This window comes from Nerophis lumbriciformis, linkage group LG28, assembly GCF_033978685.3.
Source record: "Nerophis lumbriciformis linkage group LG28, RoL_Nlum_v2.1, whole genome shotgun sequence".
NCBI classification, from domain to species: domain Eukaryota; kingdom Metazoa; phylum Chordata; class Actinopteri; order Syngnathiformes; family Syngnathidae; genus Nerophis; species Nerophis lumbriciformis.
In genome coordinates, this window is record NC_084575.2 from 28,723,067 (window position 1) to 28,747,985 (window position 24,919).

Consider the following 24,919-nt stretch of genomic DNA (forward strand, 5'->3'; position numbering starts at 1 on the left):
CTGCCAAGGGGGTGGGGGTGGGGGCGGTCGGAGGCGTGTGCACGTGTGCGCGTGCAAGTGAAAGCGAGCGTGTTTATGTGAGTGTTGGAGAGGAGCGGGGATGGCTGGGGAGGCCATTAGTGAATGGCTGTGCTATTGCATCCTCCCCGGGGACCTCTAAAACACACACACACACACACACACACACACACACACACACACACACACACACACACACACGCACACACACCTACTGGTTATCATTTGCAATGGGGACCAAGCAGGCCCGGCCCTAACCAATCTGGCGCCCTAGGCAAGATTTTAGGTGGCGCCCCCCCACATCGGCAGTGAAGTGTATATACTCACAAGAAACCGAATAGCTTTGTCTTTGACCTTTTTTTTTTTACTTACAACTATACCTAATATATAAAGGGGTGGAAAAGTGACTATTACCTGCAGGGCAAACATTAGCTAACCAGAAGGCAATAACAATGTAAACAAAAAACAGCTGCTTAAAAGATCTAATACAAATGTCCCTGAGGAATGTAAGGTGGGAGTACTGTAATTACCTAACGTTACATTATTATTTTCCATACCAATTTAGCCCCCTCCACAATATTAACCCGACGTTAAAACAGAACTAGCTATTTATTGATTAGCAATTGCCGAATCATGTGACATTAGCTTAATGCTAAAAAGCCAGGTTACTATCACATTCTGTAACAGACAAATAATTTCATGTAGGCTAACGTTACCTACCTGCTACCTCTGTCTTTTCTCGTTTCTCCTCCTCTTCTTTTCTCTTTTTTCTTCCCTGGGCACCTGACAGTTTTGGCCGTTTTGACATCTTGTGTTGATTTTTTGATGTGGTGACGTCCAAAAAGAGTCATGATACGGGAAGGGAGGGGGCGCACCGTGCAAGGGGAGAGGGGGGGGGGGGGGGCGTAATGTTGTAACAAATAATATTTCTATTAAATAGGCTTTACTTTGCATTTTAATTAACGTGGGATTATTTTTTGTATTTAGAAATAATAGTACCAACTTTTTTTTTTCCTCTTTTTTTTTTTCTCCAACATTTGTGGCACTGGCGTGGCGCCCCCTGATGGACGGCGCCCTTAGCATTTGCCTATACGGCCTATGCCACGGGCCGGCCCTGGACCGAGTCTTTAAATCTCTGGATTGATGAAGTAATGTGCTGATCATTCTTACTGGGGGCCCTGGGAGGTAAAAAAAAAAAAAAGAGTTAATATGGTTCATGGGGGCCAAATTTAAATAATTTTGCAAAATTCACACAAATTTATACGTGACTACTGAGGACAATTTAAAAAAAAAAAAAAAAAAAAGTTCAAATTAAATATGACATGATCCTCAGAATACAGAATGGATCTGACTAGCATCATTTTTTTTTGGCCCCATACTGTCAGAGGTCCCCTAAAGGTAAACACAGCGATGTCCCCATTAGGTAAGCATTGCCAGAACACACACACACACACACACACACACACACACACACACACACACACACACACACACACATACACACACACACACACACCTACTGGTTATCATTTGCAATGGGGACCAAGTCTTTAAATCTCTGGATTGATGAAGTAATGTGCTGATCATTCTTACTGGGGCCCCTGGGAGGTAAAAAAAAAAAAAAGAGTTAATATGGGTCATGGGGGCCAAATTTAAATAATTTTGCATAATTCACACAAATTTGTAGTGACTACTGAGGACAATTTAAAAAAAAAAAAAAAGTTCAAATTAAATATGACATGATCCTCAGAATACAGAATGGATCTGACTAGCATTTAAAAAGGTTTCCCTTTTTATTTTGGCCCCATACTGTCAGAGGTCCCCTAAAGGTAAACACAGCGATGTCCCCATTAGGTAAGCATTGCCAGAACACACACACACACACACACACACACACACACACACACACACACACACACACTCGTACACACACGAACCCGCCTCCCTCATCCCCCCTAAAACTCCCATCCCTCTGCCATACCTCCACATCCACGCACCGCCCCTCCACTGAACACAGCATACACACTCTCCTCTCCGCCAGACGCGGCGACGAACGGTGGCGTGTGTGTGTGTGTGCGTGTGTGTGTGTGTGTGTGTGCATGCGTGCGCATACGTGTGTGTGAATTAAGACCCCCGTGCGTAATTACGCTCGGCGCATGCATGGTTCTTGGGTGCGCTGGATGTCTCCAACCCCCTCGGAGCGCGTCACTTCTCTCCGAGGAGGCGTGAAGTGTTTGGCCGCATCATCTTGACGGCGCACCCGGGGGGACGCGGGCGCACGCACCGAGAAGCCGCGCGCCTGAACCGCTGGATGCGATGGATTAGCAGCCTCATTTCTCAACTCCTCCACCTCCACTTCTTTTTTTCTTTTTTTTTTTTTTTTTTTTTAGTCGCCAATTCTGACACCGACTCTCCATCACGGGATTATTTCCACGACATTTACCGCCGAGATGACGGAGGAGTGTGTGTTGCGGTGCGTGCTGATGCTCTGCTGCGCGCTCCTCTCCGCCAACGCCAGCAACTGGCTGTAAGTGCAACTTTCTCCCCCCTCCCAAAAAAGTCACTTTCACTCTGTCCTTTTCCTTCCTCGTCTTCACCAGGTTAATCGTTAAACTCGCACACACACCCAGAATGAATAATTTACTACATGCTAAAAAAAAAATACTGGGTTATTTTGATAACCCAAATTATGAGTTGCTAGGCTTGGGTTAAATTTTGGAGTTATTTTGTTATGAATACAAATCCATTATTTTAACTCAATTATGAACAAATTTTGGGTTGTTTTTCAACGAGTAACGTATTTTAGGCTTTTTTAAATTTTTATTAATAAGTTACTTTTTTTTCCCTAAAGGGAATTTTATTATGGATTCGTCTCATTAACATTATTTACAATCACCCAACGTTGAGTTATGGTAACTCAACTTCTGGGTTGATAATTCAACCCAATAGTTTGTCTGGGAATAACCCAACATTAAGTTATCATAACTCAGCTTTTGTGTTATATAAATTCAACCCAAAAGTTGGGTTATGAATCAACCAACATTGAGTTCTGGGTTTTCAAAATTCTGAACCATTTTTGGGGTGTTTTTCAACAAGTAACGGGTACAGGGCTTTTTTTTATTTATTAAAAAGTTACTTTTTTCTTGAAGGGAATTACACACTAAAAAATACTGGGTTATTTTGATAACCCAAATTATGAGTTGCTAGAGTTGGGTTACATTTTGGAGTAATTTTTTTGAATAAAAATCAATTTTTTGGGATATAAGGGAATTATTTTAATTCAATTTCTGGATTTTCAAAATGATGAAAAATGTTTGGGTTGTTTTTCAACGAGTAACGTATTTTAGGCTTTTTTTAATTAGAAAGTTACTTTTTTCTTAAAAGGAATTTTATTATTAATCTCATTAACATTATTTACAATCACCCAACGTTGAGTTATGGTAACTCAACTTCTGGGTTGATAATTCAACCCAATAGTTTGTCTGGGAATAACCCAACATTAAGTTATCATAACTCAGCTTTTGTGTTATATAAATTCAACCCAAAAGTTGGGTTATGAATCAACCAATATTGAGTTCTGGGTTTTCAAGATTCTGAACCATTTTTGGGGTGTTTTTCAACAAGTAACGGGTACAAGGCTTTTTTTTATTTATTAAAAAGTTACTTTTTTCTTGAAGGGAAATACACACTAACAGAATACTGGGTTATTTTGATAACCCAAATTATGAGTTGCTAGAGTTGGGTTACATTTTGGAGTATTTTTTTTGAATAAAAATCTATTTTTTGGGATATAAGGGTATTATTTTAATTCAATTTCTGGGTTTTCAAAATGATGAAAAATGTTTGGGTTGTTTTTCAACGAGTAACATATTTTAGGCTTTTTTTTTTTAATTAGAAAGTTACTTTTTTCTCAAAGGGAATTTTATTATTAATCTCATTAACATTATTTACAATCACCCAACATTGAGTTGGCATAACTCAACTTTTGGGTTAATAATTCAACCCAATAGTTTGGTTGGGAATAACCCAACATTAAGTTAACATAACTCAGCTTTTGTGTTAAATACATTCAACCCAATAGTTGGGTTATGAATCAACCAACATTAAGTTAAAATAACAAAATTTCTGGGTTTTCTAAATTATGAAAAATGTTTGGGTTGTTTTTCAACAAGTAACGTATTTTAGGATTTTTTATTTTTATTAAAAAGTAACTTTTTTTCCTAATTTTATTATGAATTAATCCTATTAACATTATTTACAATCACCCAACTATGAGTTATCGTAACTCAACTTTTGCGTTAATAATTCAACCCAACAGTTTGCCTGGGAATAACCCAACATTAAGTTATCATAACCCAACTTCTGGGTTTTCAAAATTATGAATTACTTTTGGGTTGTTTTTCTATGAGTAACGCATTTTCGGGTAAAAGTTTGTCGTTGTTTTTTATTAAAAAGTAAGTTTTCTTTAAGGGAATTTTATTATGGATTAATCTCATTAACATTATTTACAATCACCCAACATTAAGTTGGCATAACTCAACTTTTGGGTTAATAATTCAAACCCAATAGTTTGATTGGGAATAACCCAACATTAAAATATCACAACTCAGCTTTTGTGTTATATAAATTCAACCCAAAAGTTGGGTTATGAATCAACCAACATTGAGTTCTGGGTTTTCAAAATTCTGAACCATTTTTGGGGTGTTTTTCAACAAGTAACGCATTTTTGGGTGCAAGGCTTTTTATTTTTACTAAAAAGTAACTTTTTTTTTGAAGGGAATTACACACTAAAAAAAATACTGGGTTATATTGATAACTCAAATTATGAGTTTCTAGAGTTGGGTTACATTTTGGAGTAATTTTTTTGAATAAAAATCAATTTTTTGGGATATAAGGGAATTATTTTAATTCAATTTCTGGGTTTTCAAAATTATGAACAATTTTTGGGTTGTTTTTCAACGAGTAACATATTTTAGGCTTTTTTTTTTTAATTAGAAAGTTACTTTTTTCTCAAAGGGAATTTTATTATTAATCTCATTAACATTATTTACAATCACCCAACATTGAGTTGGCATAACTCAACTTTTGGGTTAATAATTCAACCCAATAGTTTGGTTGGGAATAACCCAACATTAAGTTAACATAACTCAGCTTTTGTGTTAAATACATTCAACCCAATAGTTGGGTTATGAATCAACCAACATTAAGTTAAAATAACAAAATTTCTGGGTTTTCTAAATTATGAAAAATGTTTGGGTTGTTTTTCAACAAGTAACGTATTTTAGGATTTTTTATTTTTATTAAAAAGTAACTTTTTTCCCTAATTTTATTATGAATTAATCCTATTAACATTATTTACAATCACCCAACTATGAGTTATCGTAACTCAACTTTTGGGTTAATAATTCAACCCAACAGTTTGCCTGGGAATAACCCAACATTAAGTTATCATAACCCAACTTCTGGGTTTTCAAAATTATGAATTACTTTTGGGTTGTTTTTCTATGAGTAACGCATTTTCGGGTAAAAGTTTGTCGTTGTTTTTTATTAAAAAGTAAGTTTTCTTTAAGGGAATTTTATTATGGATTAATCTCATTAACATTATTTACAATCACCCAACATTAAGTTGGCATAACTCAACTTTTGGGTTAATAATTCAACCCAATAGTTTGGTTGGGAATAACCCAACATTAAGTTATCATAACTCAGCTTTTGTGTCATATAAATTCAACCCAAAAGTTGGGTTATAAATCAACCACTATTGAGTTCTGGGTTTTCAAAATTCTGAACCATTTTTGGGGTGTTTTTCAACAAGTAACGCATTTTTGGGTAAAATACTTTTTTTAATGAAAAAGTTGCTTTTTTCTTGAAGGGAATTACACACTAAAAAAATACTGGGTTATTTTGATAACCCAAATTATGAGTTGCTAGAGTTGGGTTACATTTTGGAGTAATTTTTTTTGAATAAAAATCCATTTTTTGGGATATAAGGGTATTATTTTAATTCAATTTCTGGGTTTTCAAAATGATGAAAAATGTTTGGGTTGTTTTTCTACGAGTAACGTATTTTAAGCTTTTTTTTTTTAAATTAGAAAGTTACTTTTTTCTCAAAGGGAATTTTATTATTAATCTCATTAACATTATTTACAATCACCCAACATTAAATTGGCATAACTCAACTTTTGGGTTAATAATTCAACCCAATAGTTTGGTTGGGAGTAACCCAACATTAAGTTATCATAACTCAGCTTTTGTGTTGTATAAATTCAACCCAAAAGTTGGATTATGAATCAACCAACATTGAGTTCTGGGTTTTCAAAATTCTGAACCATTTTTGAGGTGTTTCTCAACAAGTAACGCATTTTTGGGAATAAGGCTTTTTTTTATTTTTTAAAAAGTTACTTTTTTCTTGAAGGGAATTACACACTAACAAAATACTGGGTTATTTTGATAACCCAAATTATGAGTTGCTAAAGTTGGGTTACATTTTGGAGTAATTTTTTTGAATAAAAATAAATTTTTTGGGATATAAAGGAATTATTTAAATTCAATTTCTGGGTTTTGAAAATGATGAAAAATGTTTGGGTTGTTTTTCTACGAGAAACGTATTTTAGGCTTTTTTTTTTAATTAGAAAGTTACTTTTTTCTCAAAAGGAATTTTATTATTAATCTCATTAACATTATTTACAATCACCCAACATTGAGTTGGCATAACTCAACTTTTGGGTTAATAATTCAACCCAATAGTTTGGTTGGGAATAACCCAACATTAAGTTATCATAACTCAGCTTTTGTGTCATATAAATTCAACCCAAAAGTTGGGTTATGAATCAACCACTATTGAGTTCTGGGTTTTCAAAATTCTGAACCATTTTTGGGGTGTTTTTCAACAAGTAACGCATTTTTGGGTACAAGGCTTTTTTTAAATTAAAAAGTTACTTTTTTCTTGAAGGGAATTACACACTAACAAAATACTGGGTTAGTTTGATAACCCAAATTATGAGTTGCTAGAGTTGGGTTACATTTTGGAGTATTTTTTTTGAATAAAAATAAATTTTTGGGGATATAAGGGAATTATTTAAATTCAATTTCTGGGTTTTCAAAATGATGAAAAATGTTTGGTTGTTTTTCTACGAGTAACGTATTTTAAGCTTTTTTTTTAATTAGAAAGTTACTTTTTTCTCAAAGGGAATTTTATTATTAATCTCATTAACATTATTTACAATCACCCAACGTTGAGTTATCGTAACTCAACTTCTGGGTTGATAATTCAACCCAATAGTTTGTCTGGGAATAACCCAACATTAAGTTATCATAACTCAGCTTTTGTGTCATATAAATTCAACCCAAAAGTTGGGTTATGAATCAACCACTATTGAGTTCTGGGTTTTCAAGATTCTGAACCATTTTTGGGGTGTTTTTCAACAAGTAACGGGTACAAGGCTTTTTTTTATTTATTAAAAAGTTACTTTTTTCTTGAAGGGAAATACACACTAACAGAATACTGGGTTATTTTGATAACCCAAATTATGAGTTGCTAGAGTTGGGTTACATTTTGGAGTATTTTTTTTGAATAAAAATCTATTTTTTGGGATATAAGGGTATTATTTTAATTCAATTTCTGGGTTTTCAAAATGATGAAAAATGTTTGGGTTGTTTTTCAACGAGTAACGTATTTTAGGCTTTTTTTTTAAATTAGAAAGTTATTTTTTTCTCAAAGGGAATTTTATTATTAATCTCATTAACATTATTTACAATCACCCAACATTAAGTTGGCATAACTCAACTTTTGGGTTAATAATTCAAACCCAATAGTTTGATTGGGAATAACCCAACATTAAAATATCACAACTCAGCTTTTGTGTTATATAAATTCAACCCAAAAGTTGGGTTATGAATCAACCAACATTGAGTTCTGGGTTTTCAAAATTCTGAACCATTTTTGGGGTGTTTTTCAACAAGTAACGCATTTTTGGGTACAAGGCTTTTTTTTAAATTAAAAAGTTACTTTTTTCTTGAAGGGAATTACACACTAACAAAATACTGGGTTAGTTTGATAACCCAAATTATGAGTTGCTAAAGTTGGGTTACATTTTGGAGTAATTTTTTGGAATAAAAATAAATTTTTTGGGATCAAAGGAATTATTTTAATTAAATTTCTGGGTTTTCAAAATGATGAAAAATGTTTGGGTTGTTTTTCAACGAGTAACGTATTTTAGGCTTTTTTTTAAATTAGAAAGTTACTTTTTTCTCAAAGGGAATTTTATTATTAATCTCATTAACATTATTTACAATCACCCAACATTAAGTTGGCATAACTCAACTTTTGGGTTAATAATTCAACCCAATAGTTTGGCTGGGAATAACCCAACATTAAGTTATCATAACTCAGCTTTTGTGTTATATAAATTCAACCCAAAAGTTGGGTTATGAATCAACCAACATTGAGTTCTGGGTTTTCAAAATTCTGAACCATTTTTGGGGTGTTTTTCGACAAGTAACGCATTTTTGGGTACAAGGCTTTTTATTTTTTATTAAAAAGTAACTTTTATCTTGAAGGGAATTACACACTAAAAAAAATACTGGGTTATTTTGATAACCCAAATTATGAGTTGCTAGAGTTGGGTTACATTTTGGAGTAATTTTTTAAAATAAAAATCAATTTTTTGGGATGTAAGGGAATTATTTTAATTCAATTTCTGGGTTATCAAAATTATGATAAATGTTTGGGTTGTTGTTCAACGAGTAACGTATTTTAGGCTTTTTTTTAAATTAGAAAGTAACTTTTTTCTCAAAGGGAATTTTATTATTAATCTCATTAACATTATTTACAATCACCCAACGTTGAGTTATCGTAACTCAATTTCTGGGTTGATAATTCAACCCAATAGTTTGTCTGGGAATAACCCAACATAAAGTTATCATAACTCAGCTTTTGTGTTATATAAATTCAACCCAAAAGTTGGGTTATGAATCAACCACTATTGAGTTCTGGGTTTTCAAAATTCTGAACCATTTTTGGGGTGTTTTTCAACAAGTAACGCATTTTTGGGTATAAGGCTTTTTTTTAATTAAAAAGTTACTTTTTTCTTGAAGGGAATTACACACTAACAAAATACTGGGTTAGTTTGATAACCCAAATTATGAGTTGCTAGGGTTGGGTTACATTTTGGAGTAATTTTTTTGAATAAAACTAAATTTTTTGGGATATAAGGGAATTATTTTAATTCAATTTCTGGGTTTTCAAAATTATGAAAAATGTTTGGGTTGTTTTTCAACGAGTAACGTATTTTAGGCATTTTTTTTTAATTAGAAAGCTACTTTTTTCTCAAAAGGAATTTTATTATTAATCTCATTAACATTATTTACAATCACCCAACGTTGAGTAACTCAACTTCTGGGTTGATAATTCAGCCCAATAGTTTGTCTGGGAATAACCCAACATTAAGTTATCATAACTCAGCTTTTGTGTCATATAAATTCAACCCAAATGTTGGGTTATGAATCAACCACTATTGAGTTCTGGGTTTTCAAAATTCTGAACCATTTTTGGGGTGTTTTTCAACAAGTAACGCATTTTTGGGAATAAGGCTTTTTTTTATTTATTAAAAAGTTACTTTTTTTTTGAAGGGAATTACACACTAAAAAAATACTGGGTTATTTTGATAACCCAAATTATGAGTTGCTAGAGTTGGGTTACATTTTGGAGTAATTGTTTTGAATAAAAATCAATTTTTTGGGATCTTTGGGAATTATTTTAATTAAATTTCTGGATTTTCAAAATGATGAAAAATGTTTGGGTGGTTTTTCAACGAGTAACGTATTTTAGGCTTTTTTTTTTTAATTAGAAAGTTACTTTTTTCTTAAAAGGAATTTTATTATTAATCTCATTAACATTATTTACAATCACCCAACGTTGAGTTATCGTAACTCAACTTCTGGGTTGATAATTCAACCCAATAGTTTGTCTGGGAATAACCCAACATTAAGTTATCATAACTCAGCTTTTGTGTCATATAAATTCAACCCAAAAGTTGGGTTATGACTCAACCACTATTGAGTTCTGGGTTTTCAAAATTCTGAACCATTTTTGGGGTGTTTTTCAACAAGTAACGCATTTTTGGGTACAAGGCTTTTTTTTAATTAAAAGTTACTTTTTTCTTGAAAGGAATTATACACTAAAAAAATACTGGGTTATTTTGATAACCCAAATTATGAGTTGCTAGGGTTGGGTTACATTTTGGAGTAATATTTTTTAACAAAAATAATTTTTTTGGGTTATAAGGGTATTATTTTAGTTCAATTTCTGGGTTTTCAAAATAATGAACAATTTTTGGGTTGTTTTTCAATGAGTAACGTATTTTAGGCTTTTTTTTTCAATTAGAAAGTTGCTATTTTCTCAAAGGGAATTTTATTATTAATCTCATTACCATTATTTACAATCACCCAACATTGAGTTGGCATAACTCAACTTTTGGGTTAATAATTCAACCCAATAGTTTGGTTGGGAATAACCCAACATTAAGTTAACATAACTCAGCTTTTGTGTTAAATACATTCAACCCAATAGTTGGGTTATGAATCAACCAACATTAAGTTAAAATAACTAAATTTCTGGGTTTTCTAAATTATGAAAAATGTTTGGGTTGTTTTTCAACAAGTAACGTATTTTAGGATTTTTTTTATTATTATTAAAAAGTAAGTTTTTTTCCTAATTTTATTATGGATTAATCTCATTAACATTATTTACAATCACCCAACGTTGAGTTATCGTAACTCAACTTTTGGGTTAATAATTCAACCCAACAGTTTGCCTGGGAATAACCCAACATTAAGTTATCATAACTCAACTTCTGGGTTTTCAAAATTATGAATTACTTTCGGGTTGTTTTTCAATGAGTAACGCATTTTCGGGTAAAAGTTTGTTGTTGTTTTTTATTAAAAAGTAACTTTTTTCTTTAAGGGAATTTTATTATGGATTAATCTCATTAACATTATTTACAATCACCCACCATTGAGTTGGCATAACTCAACTTTTGGGTTAATAATTCAATCCAATAGTTTGGTTGGGAACAACCCAACATTAAGTTAACTCAACTTTTGGGTTGAATAATTCAACACAATAAATTGGTTGGGAATAACCCAACCTTAAGTTATCATAACTCAGCTTTTGTGTTAAATAAATTCAACCCAATAGTTGAGTTATGACTCAACCAACATTGAGTCAGCATAATTCAAATTTTGGGTTAATAATTCAACCCAATAATTTGGTTGGGAATAACCCAACATTAAGTTATCACAACTTAGCTTTTGTGTTAAATAGATTCAACCCAAAAGTTGGGTTATGAATCAACCAACATTGAGTTAAATTAACTCAACTTCTGGGTTTTCAAAATTATGAATTACTTTTGGGTTGTTTTTCAACAAGTAACACATTTTCGGGTGAAAGATTTTTTTATTTTTTTATTTATTAAAAAATTACTTTTTTCTTGAAGAAAATTTTATTATGGATTAATCTCATTAACATGATTTATAATCACCCACCATTTAGTTAGCATAATTTAACTTTTGGGTTAATAATTCAACCCAGTTTGTCTGGGAATAACCCAACATTAAGTTATCATAACTCAGCTTTTGTGTTAAATACATTCAACCCAAAAGTTGGGTTATGAATCAACCAACGTTGAGTTAAATTAACTCAACTTCTGGGTTTTCAAAATTATGAACCATTTTTGGGTTGTTTTTCAACGAGTAAAGCATTTTCGGGCAAAGGCTTTTTTTAATTAAAAAGCTACTTTTTTATTGAAGGGAATTTTATTATGGATTAATCTTATTAACATTGAGTTGGCATAACTCAACTTTTGGGTTAATAATTCAACCCAATAGTTTGTCTGGGAATAACCCAACATTAAGTTATCATAACTCAGCTTTTGTGTTAAATAAATTCAACCCAATAGTTGGGTTATGACTCAACCAACATTGAGTTAGCATGACTCAACTTTTGGGTTAATAATTCAACCCAATAAATTGGCTGGGAATAACCCAACCGTAAATGATCATAACTCAGCTTTTGTGTTAAATAAATTCAACCCAATAATTGGGTTATGAATTAACCAACATTGAGTTGGCATAACTCAATTTTTGGGTTAATAATTTAACCCAATAGTTTGGTTGGGAATAACCCAACATTAAGTTATCATAACTCAGTTTTTGTGTTAAATAAAGTCAACCTAATAGTTGGGTTATGAATCAACCAACATTGAGTTAAAATAACTCAATTTCTGAGTTTTCAAAATTATGAACCACTTTTGGGTTGTTTTTCAACGAGTAACGCATTTTCAGTAATTAAAAAGTTACCTTTTTGAGTTATAATAAATAAATTTTTCAAAATTATGAACCACTTTTGGGTTGTTTTTCAACGAGTAAAAGGCTTTTTTTTTTAATTAAAAAGTTACTTTTTTCTTAAAAGGAATTTTATTATGGATTAATCTCGTAAACATTATTTACAATCACCCAACATTGAGTTGGCATAACTCAACTTTTGGGTTAATAATTCAACCCAATAGTTTGGTTGGGAATAACCTAACAGTAAGTATCATAACTCAGCTTTTGTGCTATATAAATTCAACCCAATAGTTGGGTTATGAATCAACCAACATTGAGTTAGCATAACTAAATTTTTGGGTTAAATAATTCAACCCAATAGTTTGGTTGGGAATAACCCAACATTAAGTTATCATAACTCAACTTTTGTGTTAAATAAATTCAACCCAATTGTTGGGTTATGAATCAAATAACATTTAGTGAGTATAACTCAACTTTTGGGCTAATAATTCAACCCAATAGTTACGTTGGGAATAACCCAACATTAAGTTATCATAACTCAGCTTTTGTGTTAAATAAATTCAACCCATTAGTTGGGTTTTGAATCAACCAACATTGAGTTAGCATAACTTAACTTCTGGGTTAATAATGCAACCCAATAGTTTGGTTGGGAATTACGCCAACATTAAGTTATAACAACTCAACCTTTTGGTTAAATAATTCAACCCAAAAGATGGGTTGAAAAAATGTACCCAAAATGTTGAGTTCAAATAACTAAAATAAGGGGTTCGTCCAATTGGGTTATTTTTTAACCCAACATTTTGTTTGTGTGTAACGTCCCTCGCAGACAAGGTTGTTTAAAGCGCGTCACACAAAAGCACCAAACTCGTATTTGCGATGTCATATTTTCTGCGTCTGTCAAACAAGGTCAACAGGTCCCTATAGACCAGAGGTGTCAAAGTCGTTTTCACTGAGGGCCACATCACAGTTATGTTTGGCCCCAGAGGGCCGCATCTAACAGTAAATACTATTATTACACCATTTTTTTAATGCATTTTTTAGTCGATTTTTGAAAAACTAAAATGAAAAAAAAAATATGGTAAATTGCAATAATTTCACCTCAAAATGTTATTACTGTAAATGGAAAAATAGTACTGCTGTTAATATGGTAAAAAAATAAATAAAAAAGGCAGCTCAGTTGCCAGAATTTTACTGTAAAGTTTACATTTGTTTTTTTACTGTAAATAAAAAAACTGCAATTTTACAGTAAAATTTTGGCTCCTGACCTGCTAGTTTGTTTGTTTTTTTACCACAAATCAACAACTGTAGATTTTTCGGTGTATTACTGTAAATGCCAAAACGGCACCCTAGTTTATTACTGTAAAAAAAGTAGTTTTTTTTTTCATTGTAAAAACCCCAGTAAATTTCACAATTTTACCATGAAATATATTGCACAATTTGATGGATAACCTGCTTTGAAATCATTATTACTAGTATTTATTTCTATTCGAAAATGGTTTGAATGTTTAATTCTATATTTTTGCATTTTTAAATCAACATAATTTGCGATTACATGGAGTACAATTATTTTTTTCTCTCCCAAAACAGAAAGAAAGAATACATTTAGTAAGAAAAGTTACAGTACTTTATTATTACATATTATTTCCAGGCTTTCGAGGGCCAAATAAAATGAAGTGGCGGGCCACATCTGGCCCCCCGGGCCTTGAGTTTGACACCTGTGCTATAGTCGGAGTCTCCTCACTCGTCAAATAGCGTGATTAATCTGCATGTATACATGATTAATGCGATCATTTTTGGTGAGTAATCACATTAGTTAGCTAATGTTAACTGCAGCCTTAGTTTGAAAATGTTTTTTAACCTTTTTACCAAATTTTAAAAACTATACATGCAAATATAAATGTGGCTCGCCTTTGATTTTTTTCAGTGGAACAAGTTTGACACTCCTATCAATGATGGGAAATGACTGAACTAATAATACATGCATCAGTCTATCCCTGATAGGGATGTGCGGATCGATACTGAAATATCGATGCCGCCGATACCAGATCTTTATGCTCAAATATCGATACTCAAATCAAAATATCAATACCTTTGATACTTAAGTTCACGTGTGTTCAAACCTTTTCCACCAAGGGCCACATACTGACAAGTCAAAGTATATTATTGTTATTTTTCTATTTTACAAACAGATATTGTGTCAGATATGTATTATAGGCGACTAAGTATATAATTATTAATTATTAGTTACAACATTTCAGCTTTTTCCTCATTAGATAACAACATTTTTGCATTTTTCTTACATGTTTACAATAGTTTTTTTCCCATGTAAGAATAGAATAAAAATAATACAATTGTGTAACTGCATAATGTAGTGTGTCAAAAATTCTACCTGTACGAAAATATAATGTTCATGTTTATTATGGTTGTTGTAATTTTTCTATTTAATTCACAAGTTAATAATATTTTATCTTTAATTTACTAACTAGACTTTGTTTATACTTAAAGTACATTTAATTTTTATTTTAAGAGCTTCCAATATTTTGGATCAGGGGTGTCTAAGCTTTTTCCACCAAGGGCCACATACTGAAAAGTCAAAGTATACGGGGCCCATATTGTTATTTTTCTATTTTAAAAACATATATTGTGTCAGATATGTATTATGAGTACATAATTAATAATAATTTGTTACAATATTGCAGCTTTTTTCTCATTAGATACCGATTTTTTTTCTCTTTTTCTTACATTTTTACAATCGTTTTTTTCCCCATGTAAGAATAGAATACAATAATAATAATAATAATAATAATAATATATTTTATTTGTAAAAAGCACTTTCTATTGAGTAAACAACCTCAAAGTGCTACAGTGTATTAAAAAAATAAAAATAAAAAGATAATAAAAAATTAAAAAAAAACAAAAACAAACTAGAACAGCCAAATAGCTAGAACTAGTATGCATATATCTAAAAAAATACTTCTTTTTTAAAAAAAAAAGAAGGGTTTTTAAGCCTTTTTTAAAAGCATCCATATACAAATAATACACTGCATAATCTAGTGTGTCAAACATTCTGCCTGTACGAAAATTTAATGTTCATGTTTATTATGGTTGTTGAATTTTTTTCAATTTAATTCACAAATTAATAATATTTTATTTTCCAATTTACTAACTAGACTTTGTTTATATTTTTATTTCAAAACCTTCCAATATTTTGGATCAATATTTTCCACCAAGGGCCGCAAACCTCAAAGTCACATATGGGCGGGGGCAAATTGATATTTTTTAGTAAAAAAAAACAAAAAAAAACATACATCATATATATCTAAAAACAAAACTTTGTGTTGTAGGTAACTAAGTATAATATTATTACTAATTATTTGTTTAGAATTTTCAGCTTTTTCTCATCACATTTTAAATGTTTTCCTTATTTTTCTAACATTTTTACTGTATTTTTTGTAATGTTCCATCCATCCATTTTCTACCGCTTGTCCCTTATGGCAGTGTTTTTCAACCTTTTTTGAGCCCAGGCACATTTTTTGTGTTGAAAAAAATCCGGAGGCACACCACCAGCAGAAAACATTAAAAAACGAAACGCAGGATTGCAGGTCGTTGTCGCAATTGTTGGATATGACTTTAAAGCATAACCAAGCATGCATCAATATAGCTCTTGTCTCAAAGTAGGTGTACTGTCACCACCTGTCACATCACGCCCTGACTTATTTTGACTTTTTTGCCGTTTTCCTGTGTGTAGTGTTTTAGTTCTTGTCTTGCGCTCCTATTTTGGTGGCTTTTTCTCTTTTTTTTGGTATTTTCCTGTAGCAGTTTTATGTCTTCCTTTGAGCGATATTTCCCGCATCTACTTTGTTTTAGCAATCAAGAATATTTCAGTTGTTTTTATCCTTCTTTGTGGGGACATTGTTGATTTTCATGTCATGTTCGGATGTACATTGTGGGCGCCGTCTTTGCTGTGCAGTAAGTCTTTGCTGTTGTCCAGCATTCTGTTTTTGTTTACTTTAGAGCCAGTTCAGTTTTAGTTTTGTTCTGCATAGCCTTCCCTAAGCTTCAATGCCTTTTTTAGGGGCACTCACTTTTTGTTTATTTTTGGTTTAAGCATTAGACACCTTTTTACCTGCACCCTGCCTCCCGCTGTTTCCGACATCTACAAAGCAATTAGCTACCTGCTGCCACCTACTGATATGGAAGAGTATTACAGACTATAATTACTGGTTTGCAAAAAATATTTTTAACCCAAATAGGTGAAATTAGATAATCTCCCACGGCACACCAGACTGTATCTCACGGCACACTAGTGGGGGTTGCGGGGGTGCTGGCGCCTATCCCATCTGCACATGGGCACGGAAGGCGGGGTACACCCATTACAAGTTACATTACATTGCAGGGCCAACACAGATAGACAGACAACATCCACACTCACATTCACACACTAGGGCATGGGTATCAAACTCAAGGCCCGGGGGCCAGATCTGGCCCGCCACATAATTTTGAAAGGCCCATAAAAGCCTGGAAATAATATGCATCAATAAAGTAGTTTATCTTTCTCTCTTTTTATTTTATTTTGACAGGGGAAAAAAAGACATGTACTGCATGCAATTATATATATTTTAAACTTTATCTATCATCATACATTCAAAATATTTTTGGGGTAAAAACATACATAAATATCTACTTAGCCTTATGATTTCAAAGCAAGTGATCCACTTTACACTGTAAACATGACAATATATATAAATATATATTTTTTAAAACAGCTCGGTCTTCAGAATCCTACCGTAAGAAAAAAACTGTGGTACCATTTTTACGTTTACAGTAATACACTGTGAAAACAGCAACTATATTTAAGTAAAATAGAGTTGATTTTTTGGTCAAATTCTGCCATTTTTTGGACCGCAAAATCCACAGATTGTTTTTTTTCTTACATCCATCCATCCATTTTCTACATACTTGCCAACCTTGAGACCTCCGATTTCGGGAGGTGGGGCGGGGGCGTGGTCGGGGATGGGGCGGGGGGCGTGGTTGGGGGCGTGGTTAAGATATATATATATAAGAAATACTTGACTTTCAGTGAATTCTAGCTATATATATATATATATATATATATATATATATATATATATATATATATATATATATATATATATATATATAAACAAAATAAATACTTGAATTTCAGTGTTCATTTACAAACTACAACTCACAAACACTTTAGAGTTAGGCTCCACCATCAGAATGTGTACTTAAACTTATAAAGATCACATGGATATTATTCAGTGAGTTGATTCACCAAAACTAACCTGTTATACAGGAGGAAAAAGCACACAGGACGTTTCAATTGTTCACAGACTGGTCGCGCTCATCAGAATGACAAGACACTTCCGGTCTGCAGGTGATAGCATTCAATTGGGAAGAAACGCCCTACTGCCCCCTACTGACCAATGTGAATACTGATAAATGTGTAATGACAGCTCCAAAAACGAATTCAAACCACAAAATAAAATAAATAAATCAACACAAAAATGTGACACATTATGGGTGGGTCACATATGCATGTACAGTAGATGGCAGTATTGTCCTGTTTAAAAGTGTCACAACATTGGTGTTTACGGCAAACGAACTGCTTTACGGTAGACACTGTTGTTGTGTGTTGTCATCACGTCACTCAGGTCCGCCTGAATTTCGGGAGTTTTTCGGGAGAAAATTTGTCCCGGGAGGTTTTCGGGAGAGGCGCTGAATTTCGGGAGTCTCCCGGAAAATCCGGGAGCGTTGGCAAGTATGATTTTCTACCACTTGTCCCTTTTGGGGTCAGTGTAGATAAAATATTGTTTACTAATCAAATGCATAGGTAATAGGGCTGATGCTAAGATGACCGGTAATAAGTCCGTAGGGGTGATTGATCTGATGTTCAGTAGCTCTTCGCGGGTGTAAGAGCATGCGGACACACAATTTACGCACAAAAACAAACAAAACAGAGCGCACGAGAGCACCGAGGCAGCCGTGATCGGCGCCATGATGATGACCTGTGCAGCTCCCGCTGTCTCAGGAAAGCACAGAGCATCCTGAAAGACCCATTCCACCCCGGGCACTGCCACCTAGAACTGCTACCCTCGGGCAGACGCTATAGGGCACAAATAGACTAAAAAACTGTTTTTACACAAGAGCCATAGTAGCATTAAACAGGCCTGAGTGAGCACAATGAGTCCGTCATGTCCTCATGTGTCATGTCTTTTTATTTTTTCGGACTACAATGTGCAATAATGTTATATGTGTATATGTATATACAGGTAAAAGCCAGTAAATTAGAATATTTTGAAAAACTTGATTTATTTCAGTAATTGCATTCAAAAGGTGTAACTTGTACATTATATTTATTCATTGCACACAGACTGATGCATTCAAATGTTTATTTCATTTAATTTTGATGATTTGAAGTGGCAACAAATGAAAATCCAAAATTCCATGTGTCACAAAATTAGAATATTACTTAAGGCTAATACAAAAAAGGGATTTTTAGAAATGTTGGCCAACTGAAAAGTATGAAAATGAAAAATATGAGCATGTACAATACTCAATACTTGGTTGGAGCTCCTTTTGCCTCAATTACTGCGTTAATGCGGCGTGGCATGGAGTCGATGAGTTTCTGGCACTGCTCAGGTGTTATGAGAGCCCAGGTTGCTCTGATAGTGGCCTTGCTCTGATAGTGGTTCTTTTCCTCTTTGGTCCGGAGGACACGACGTCCACAGTTTCCAAAAAACAATTTGAAATGTGGACTCGTCAGACCACAGAACACTTTTCCACTTTGTATCAGTCCATCTTAGATGAGCTCAGGCCCAGCGAAGCCGACGGCGTTTCTGGGTGTTGTTGATAGACGGTTTTCGCCTTGCATAGGAGAGTTTTAACTTGCACTTACAGATGTAGCGACCAACTGCAGTTACTGACAGTGGGTTTCTGAAGTGTTCCTGAGCCCATGTGGTGATATCCTTTACACACTGATGTCGCTTGTTGATGCAGTACAGCCTGAGGGATCGAAGGTCACGGGCTTAGCTGCTTACGTGCAGTGATTTCTCCAGATTCTCTGAACCCTTTGATGATATTACGGACCGTAGATGGTGAAATCCCTAAACTCCTTGCAACAGCTGGTTGAGAAAGGTTTTTCTTAAACTGTTCAACAATTTGCTCACGCATTTGTTAACAAAGTGGTGACCCTCGCCCCATCCTTTGTTTGTGAATGACTGAGCATTTCTTGGAATCTACTTTTATACCCAATCATGGCACCCACCTGTTCCCAATTTGCCTGCACACCTGTGGGATGTTCCGAATAAGTGTTTGATGAGCATTCCTCAACTTTATCAGTATTTATTGCCACCTTTCCCAACTTCTTTGTCACGTGTTGCTGGCGTCAAATTCTAAAGTTAATGATTATTTGCAAAAAAAAAAATTTTTTTTATCAGTTTGAACATCAAATATGTTGTCTTTGTAGCATATTCAACTGAATATGGGTTGAAAAGGATTGTATTCCGTTTATATTTACATCTAACACAATTTCCCAACTCATATGGAAACGGGGTTCTATGCAGTATTATGCGTGTGATGGTAGTACTTTGCATCGTGAGCGGCGTGCACGGTGCCACCTCCTCTGTGGGAGGCGGCGAGGTGCATTCCTCCGGCTTCGCTCCATTTTGCGCTGCCATTCAACCAACCTGTCTTCCTCACATTTGACGAGTTACGCTTACATTCAGTGAAAAGCACGCCGCTTTTTAATCAATAACACAATTTCAGTCTAAACGCTGCCTACCTGTGACCTTATGACCTGTGATTTGCTGTGAATTATTCCTACTTTTTCTTGGTTCTCCTGGAAGCTCGCGGTGCTTTTCGTCTTATCTCACGCTGACATGGAGATAAGACGCCGCGCACAGATTCCCCACAGGAGGAGTCATGCGAGAGCTTTGGCGTGCATGGTGAACTCTTGTCGGAGAGTGCAGAGTAATTGTGCTGTTTTGTGACGGGAGGCGTGGTGACAGCGGGCGTGTACGGGCAGGCCGCTCGCTGGGATTACTCTGCTGCCACGGAGCTGTGGACTGTAAGCCATGGGTGGGCAATACTAGGAACGCTGGTATCGAGCGGGTACAGAGCAAGTATATGACCATATTTAGCAGGGGTGTCCAGACCAAGTGCGGCCCGTGCCAACAGCTTTGTTTTAAATACTGGACAGTCCAACCAGAGATAACATGAGAAAAATCTATATCATACAGGTCACACTGAGGGTGGCCATATAAACAACTGTAACACTGTTACAAATATGCGCCACACTGTGAACCCACACCAAACAAGAATGACAAACACATTTCGGGAGAACATCTGCACCGTAACACAACATAAACACAACAGAACAAATACCCAGAACCCCTTGCAGCACTAACTCTTCCGGGACACTACAATATACACCCCCCCCGTTACCCTCTACCCCCGTATCAGTGACCATGAATTTTAAATAAAAAGAGAAACACCGCAGCATGTACTTACAGTCATGGTCAAAAAGTTTACATACACTTGTAAAGAACATGATGTCATTGCTGTTTTGAGTTTCCAATAGTTTCTACTAGAGATGTCCGATAATGGCTTTTTTTGCCGACATCCGATATTCCGATATTGTCCAACTCTTAATTACCGATTCCGATATCAACCGATACCATACTTGCCAACCTTGAGACCTCCGATTTCGGGAGATGGTGGGGGTTGGGGGGTGGGGGATGTGGGGGGTTCCGGGGGGGCGTGGTTGGGGGCGTGGTTAAGAGGGGAGGAGTATATTTACAGCTAGAATTCATCAAGTCAAGTATTTCATATATATATATATATATATATATAAGAAATACTTGTCTTTCAGTGAATTCTAGCAATATATATATTAGAGATGCGCGGATAGGCAATTATTTCATCCGCAACCGCATCAGAAAGTCGTCAACCATCCGCCATCCACCCGATGTAACATTTGATCAGAACCGCACCCGCCCGCACCCGCCCGTTGTTATATATCTAATATAGACGATGCAAGGCATTAGTGAGGTTATAAAGCTTTTGCCTGTTAAAGAAAGGAGACTGATCCAATGCAGCACAGACATTCGCGTGCCACGCTGTCACGACCCAGACGCACACCAGTGCGCAATCATATGGGAGCCGCGCTGAGCGCACCTCCAAGCGCGTCTCGCTGCCGGCGACGGCCGGGTATGGGCCCGACGCTCCAGCGCCATCCATTTTCAGGGCTAGTTGATTCGGCAGGTGGGTTGTTACACACTCCTTAGCGGGTTTCGACTTCCATGGCCACCGTCCTGCTGTCTATATCAACCAGGGTGAGCCCCACCCCTTTCGTGAGCGCACTGCGCGCGGAGTGACCCCTGTTACGCGCCCCCGGCAACAGGGGTGGCGGGCAGGTAAGCTGCGTGGGCGGAGCGCGCGGAGTGACCCCTGTTACGAGCCCCCGGCCACGGGGGTGGCGGGCAGGTAAGCTGCTTACCTGCTGTGCGTGACGCCGGCCGCGGCGAAGGCGGACGAGGCGCGGTGTCGGTGCGGTGGGCGCGGTGATGACCCTGGACGTGCGTCGGGCCCTTCTCGCGGATAGCCTCAGCTACGGCTCCCGGTGGGGCCCTCTCGGGGGAAGGGGCCTCGGTCCCGGACCCCGGCGAGGCGTCCCTTCTCCGCTCCGTAAAAGTGTCCATCTCTCTTTCTTTTTTTTCTTCTGTTGTGGCATATGCTGCAGGTGCCTGCTCGTTTTTCGTATGTGGGTAACAACATTTAACTATGTATATATATTTCCGAATTGGTTTAACTGCCACCCGCCTGAATCTATTTAAAATCTAATTTTTTTAAATTTCAACCGCCCAACCCGACCCGCGGATAAAATCTAATTTTTTTTAATTTCATCCGCCCGATCCGCGGATAATCCGCGGACTCCGCGGTTGTGCCCGCAAACCGCGCATCTCTAATATATATATATATATATATATATATATATATATGTATATATATATATATATATATATATATATATATACATATATATATATATATGTATATATATATATATATATATATATATATATATATATATATATTTATATATATATATATATATATATATATAAATAAGAAAAATACTTGAATTTCAGTGTTCATTTATTTACACATATACACACACATATATAGCGGTATAGCTCGGTTGGTAGAGCGGCCGTGCCATCAACCTGAGGGTTGCAGGTTCGATCCCCGCTTCCGCCATCCTAGTCACTGCCGTTGTGTCCTTGGGCAAGACACTTTACCCACCTGCTCCCAGTGCACACCCACACTGGTTTAAATGTAACTTTGATATTGGGTTTTCACTATGTAAAGCGCTTTGAGTCACTAGAGAAAAGCGCTATATAAGTATAATTCACTTCACTTCACTTCACACATAACACTCATCTACTCATTGTTGAGTTAAGGGTTGAATTGTCCATCCTTGTTCTATTCTCTGTCACTATTTTTTCTAACCATGCTGAACACCCTCTCTGATGATGCATTCTGCTTCGTCTCCTTGTTGTGTGTGCAGTTGTGCACTGCACTCTCTAAAAGCCCCAGATGTTATTGTCACATATGCATGTACAGTAGATGGCAGTATTGTCCTGTTTAAGAGTGTCACAACATTGCTGTTTACGGCAGACGAACTGCTTCACGGACGTGAAAACAGGCTGTCGACAAGTCACTCAGGTCCGCATGAATTTCGGGAGATTTTCGGGAGAAAATTTGTCCCGGGAGGTTTTCGGGAGAGGCACTGAATTTCGGGAGTCTCCCGGAAAATCCGGGAGGGTTGGCAAGTATGACCGATACCAATATATACAGTTGTGGAATCAACACATTATTATGCCTAATTTTGTTGTGATGCCCCGCTGGATGCATTAAACAATGGAACAAAGTTTTCCAAAATAAATCAACTCAAGTTATGGAAAAAAAAAATTGCCAACATGGCACTGCCATATTTAGGGACCGAGTCCCTTTGGGACAGAGGACCCTATTGTATTTCTAGCGTTTTATTATTATACCGCCGCCTCTTTGAGCTGTAATTTGACCCCCTTAACATGCTTCAAAACTCGCCAAATTGGGGACACACATCAGGACTGGCGAAAATTGCGATCTAATCAAAAAAACAAACCTCAAAACTCAAAATTGCGCTCTCGCGCCCCCTAAGAAGAAAACACAGACAAAACTGCCTGTAACTCCCAGTAGGAATGTCGTAGAAACATGAAACAAAAACCTCTATGTAGGTCTCACTTATACCTATATTTTTCACTGACAACCCCCAGCAAAAATCAACAGGAAGCTTGCAATTCCCCCTTCAAAACAAAAGTTGTGTAAAAACAGTCATCTTTTTTCAAACATTATCTCCTCTGAGCGCGTTTGTCGTGTCGGCTTCAAACTAGCACAGGACAGAGATTGAACTCTTCTGATTAAAAGTTGATGAAAGAGTTTTAATTACTGCTCCGGTTTGGATTTTATGAGCCCTCAAAGTCGGTCCCGTCCATCGCTGCTTGCAGCTTTAATTATTATTGAAGTCACAAAGTGCATTGTTTTTTTTAACATGCCTCAAAACAGCAGCTTGGAATTTGGGACATGCTCTCCCTGGGAGAGTATGAGGAGGTGTAAGTGGGCGGGGTTGGGGTTTAGGTGGGGCGGGGGTAGGGGGTAACGGGGGGTGTATATTGTAGCGTCCCGGAAGAGTTAGTGCTGCAAGGGGTTCTGGGTATTTGTCCTGTTGTGTTGATGTCGTGTTACGGTGCGGATGTTCTCCCGAAATGTGTTTGTCATTCTTGTTTGGTGTGGGTTCACAGTGTGGCGCATATTTGTAACAGTGTTACAGTTGTTTATACGGCCACCCTCAGTGTGACCTGTATGGCTGTTGATCAAGTATCCCTTGCATTCACTTGTGTGAGTGAAAAGCCGTAGATATTATGTGATTGGGCTGGCAGGTAAAGGCAGTGCCTTTAAGGTTTATTGGCGCTCTGTACTTCTCCCTACGTCCGTGTACACAGCGGCGTTTTAAAAAGTCATACATTTTACTCTTTGAAACCGATACCGATCATTTTAAAACCGACTTCGATAATTTCCGATATTACATTTTAACGCATTTATCGGCCGATTATATCGGCAGTCCGATATTATCGGGCATCTCTAGTTTCTACAACTCAGATTTTTTTGTGATAGAGTGATTGGAGCACATTACTTGTTGGTCACAAAAAAAACATTCATGAAGTTTGGTTCTTTTGAGAATTATTTTTTGACATCACATGGACAAAGGAGGACCTTCTGGAGGAAAGTTCTGTGGTCAGATGAAACAAAAAAATTTAGCTGTTTGGCCACAATGCCCAGCAATATGTTTAGTCCTTTAGTCCCAGGAACACCACACCTACCGTAAAGCATGGTGGTGATAGTATTAAGCTCTGGGCCTGTTTTGCTGCCAATGGAACTGGTGCTTTACAGAGAGTAAATGGGACAATGAAAAAGGAGGATTACCTCC

General features: G+C 35.8%; 1 protein-coding gene across 1 annotated transcript in view; it reads left to right on the forward strand.

Annotated features, from left to right (window-relative positions):
- Nucleotides 1-2,413: 2,413 nt before the first annotated feature.
- The window catches only part of wnt4 (wingless-type MMTV integration site family, member 4), a 118,483-nt gene continuing 95,977 nt past the window's right edge, over nt 2,414-24,919 (forward strand). The window contains exon 1 of the mRNA XM_061924010.1: nt 2,414-2,545. Coding sequence (XP_061779994.1) covers nt 2,469-2,545 — 77 coding nt within the window. The 5' untranslated portion in view covers nt 2,414-2,468. The remainder of the gene's footprint in view (nt 2,546-24,919) is intronic.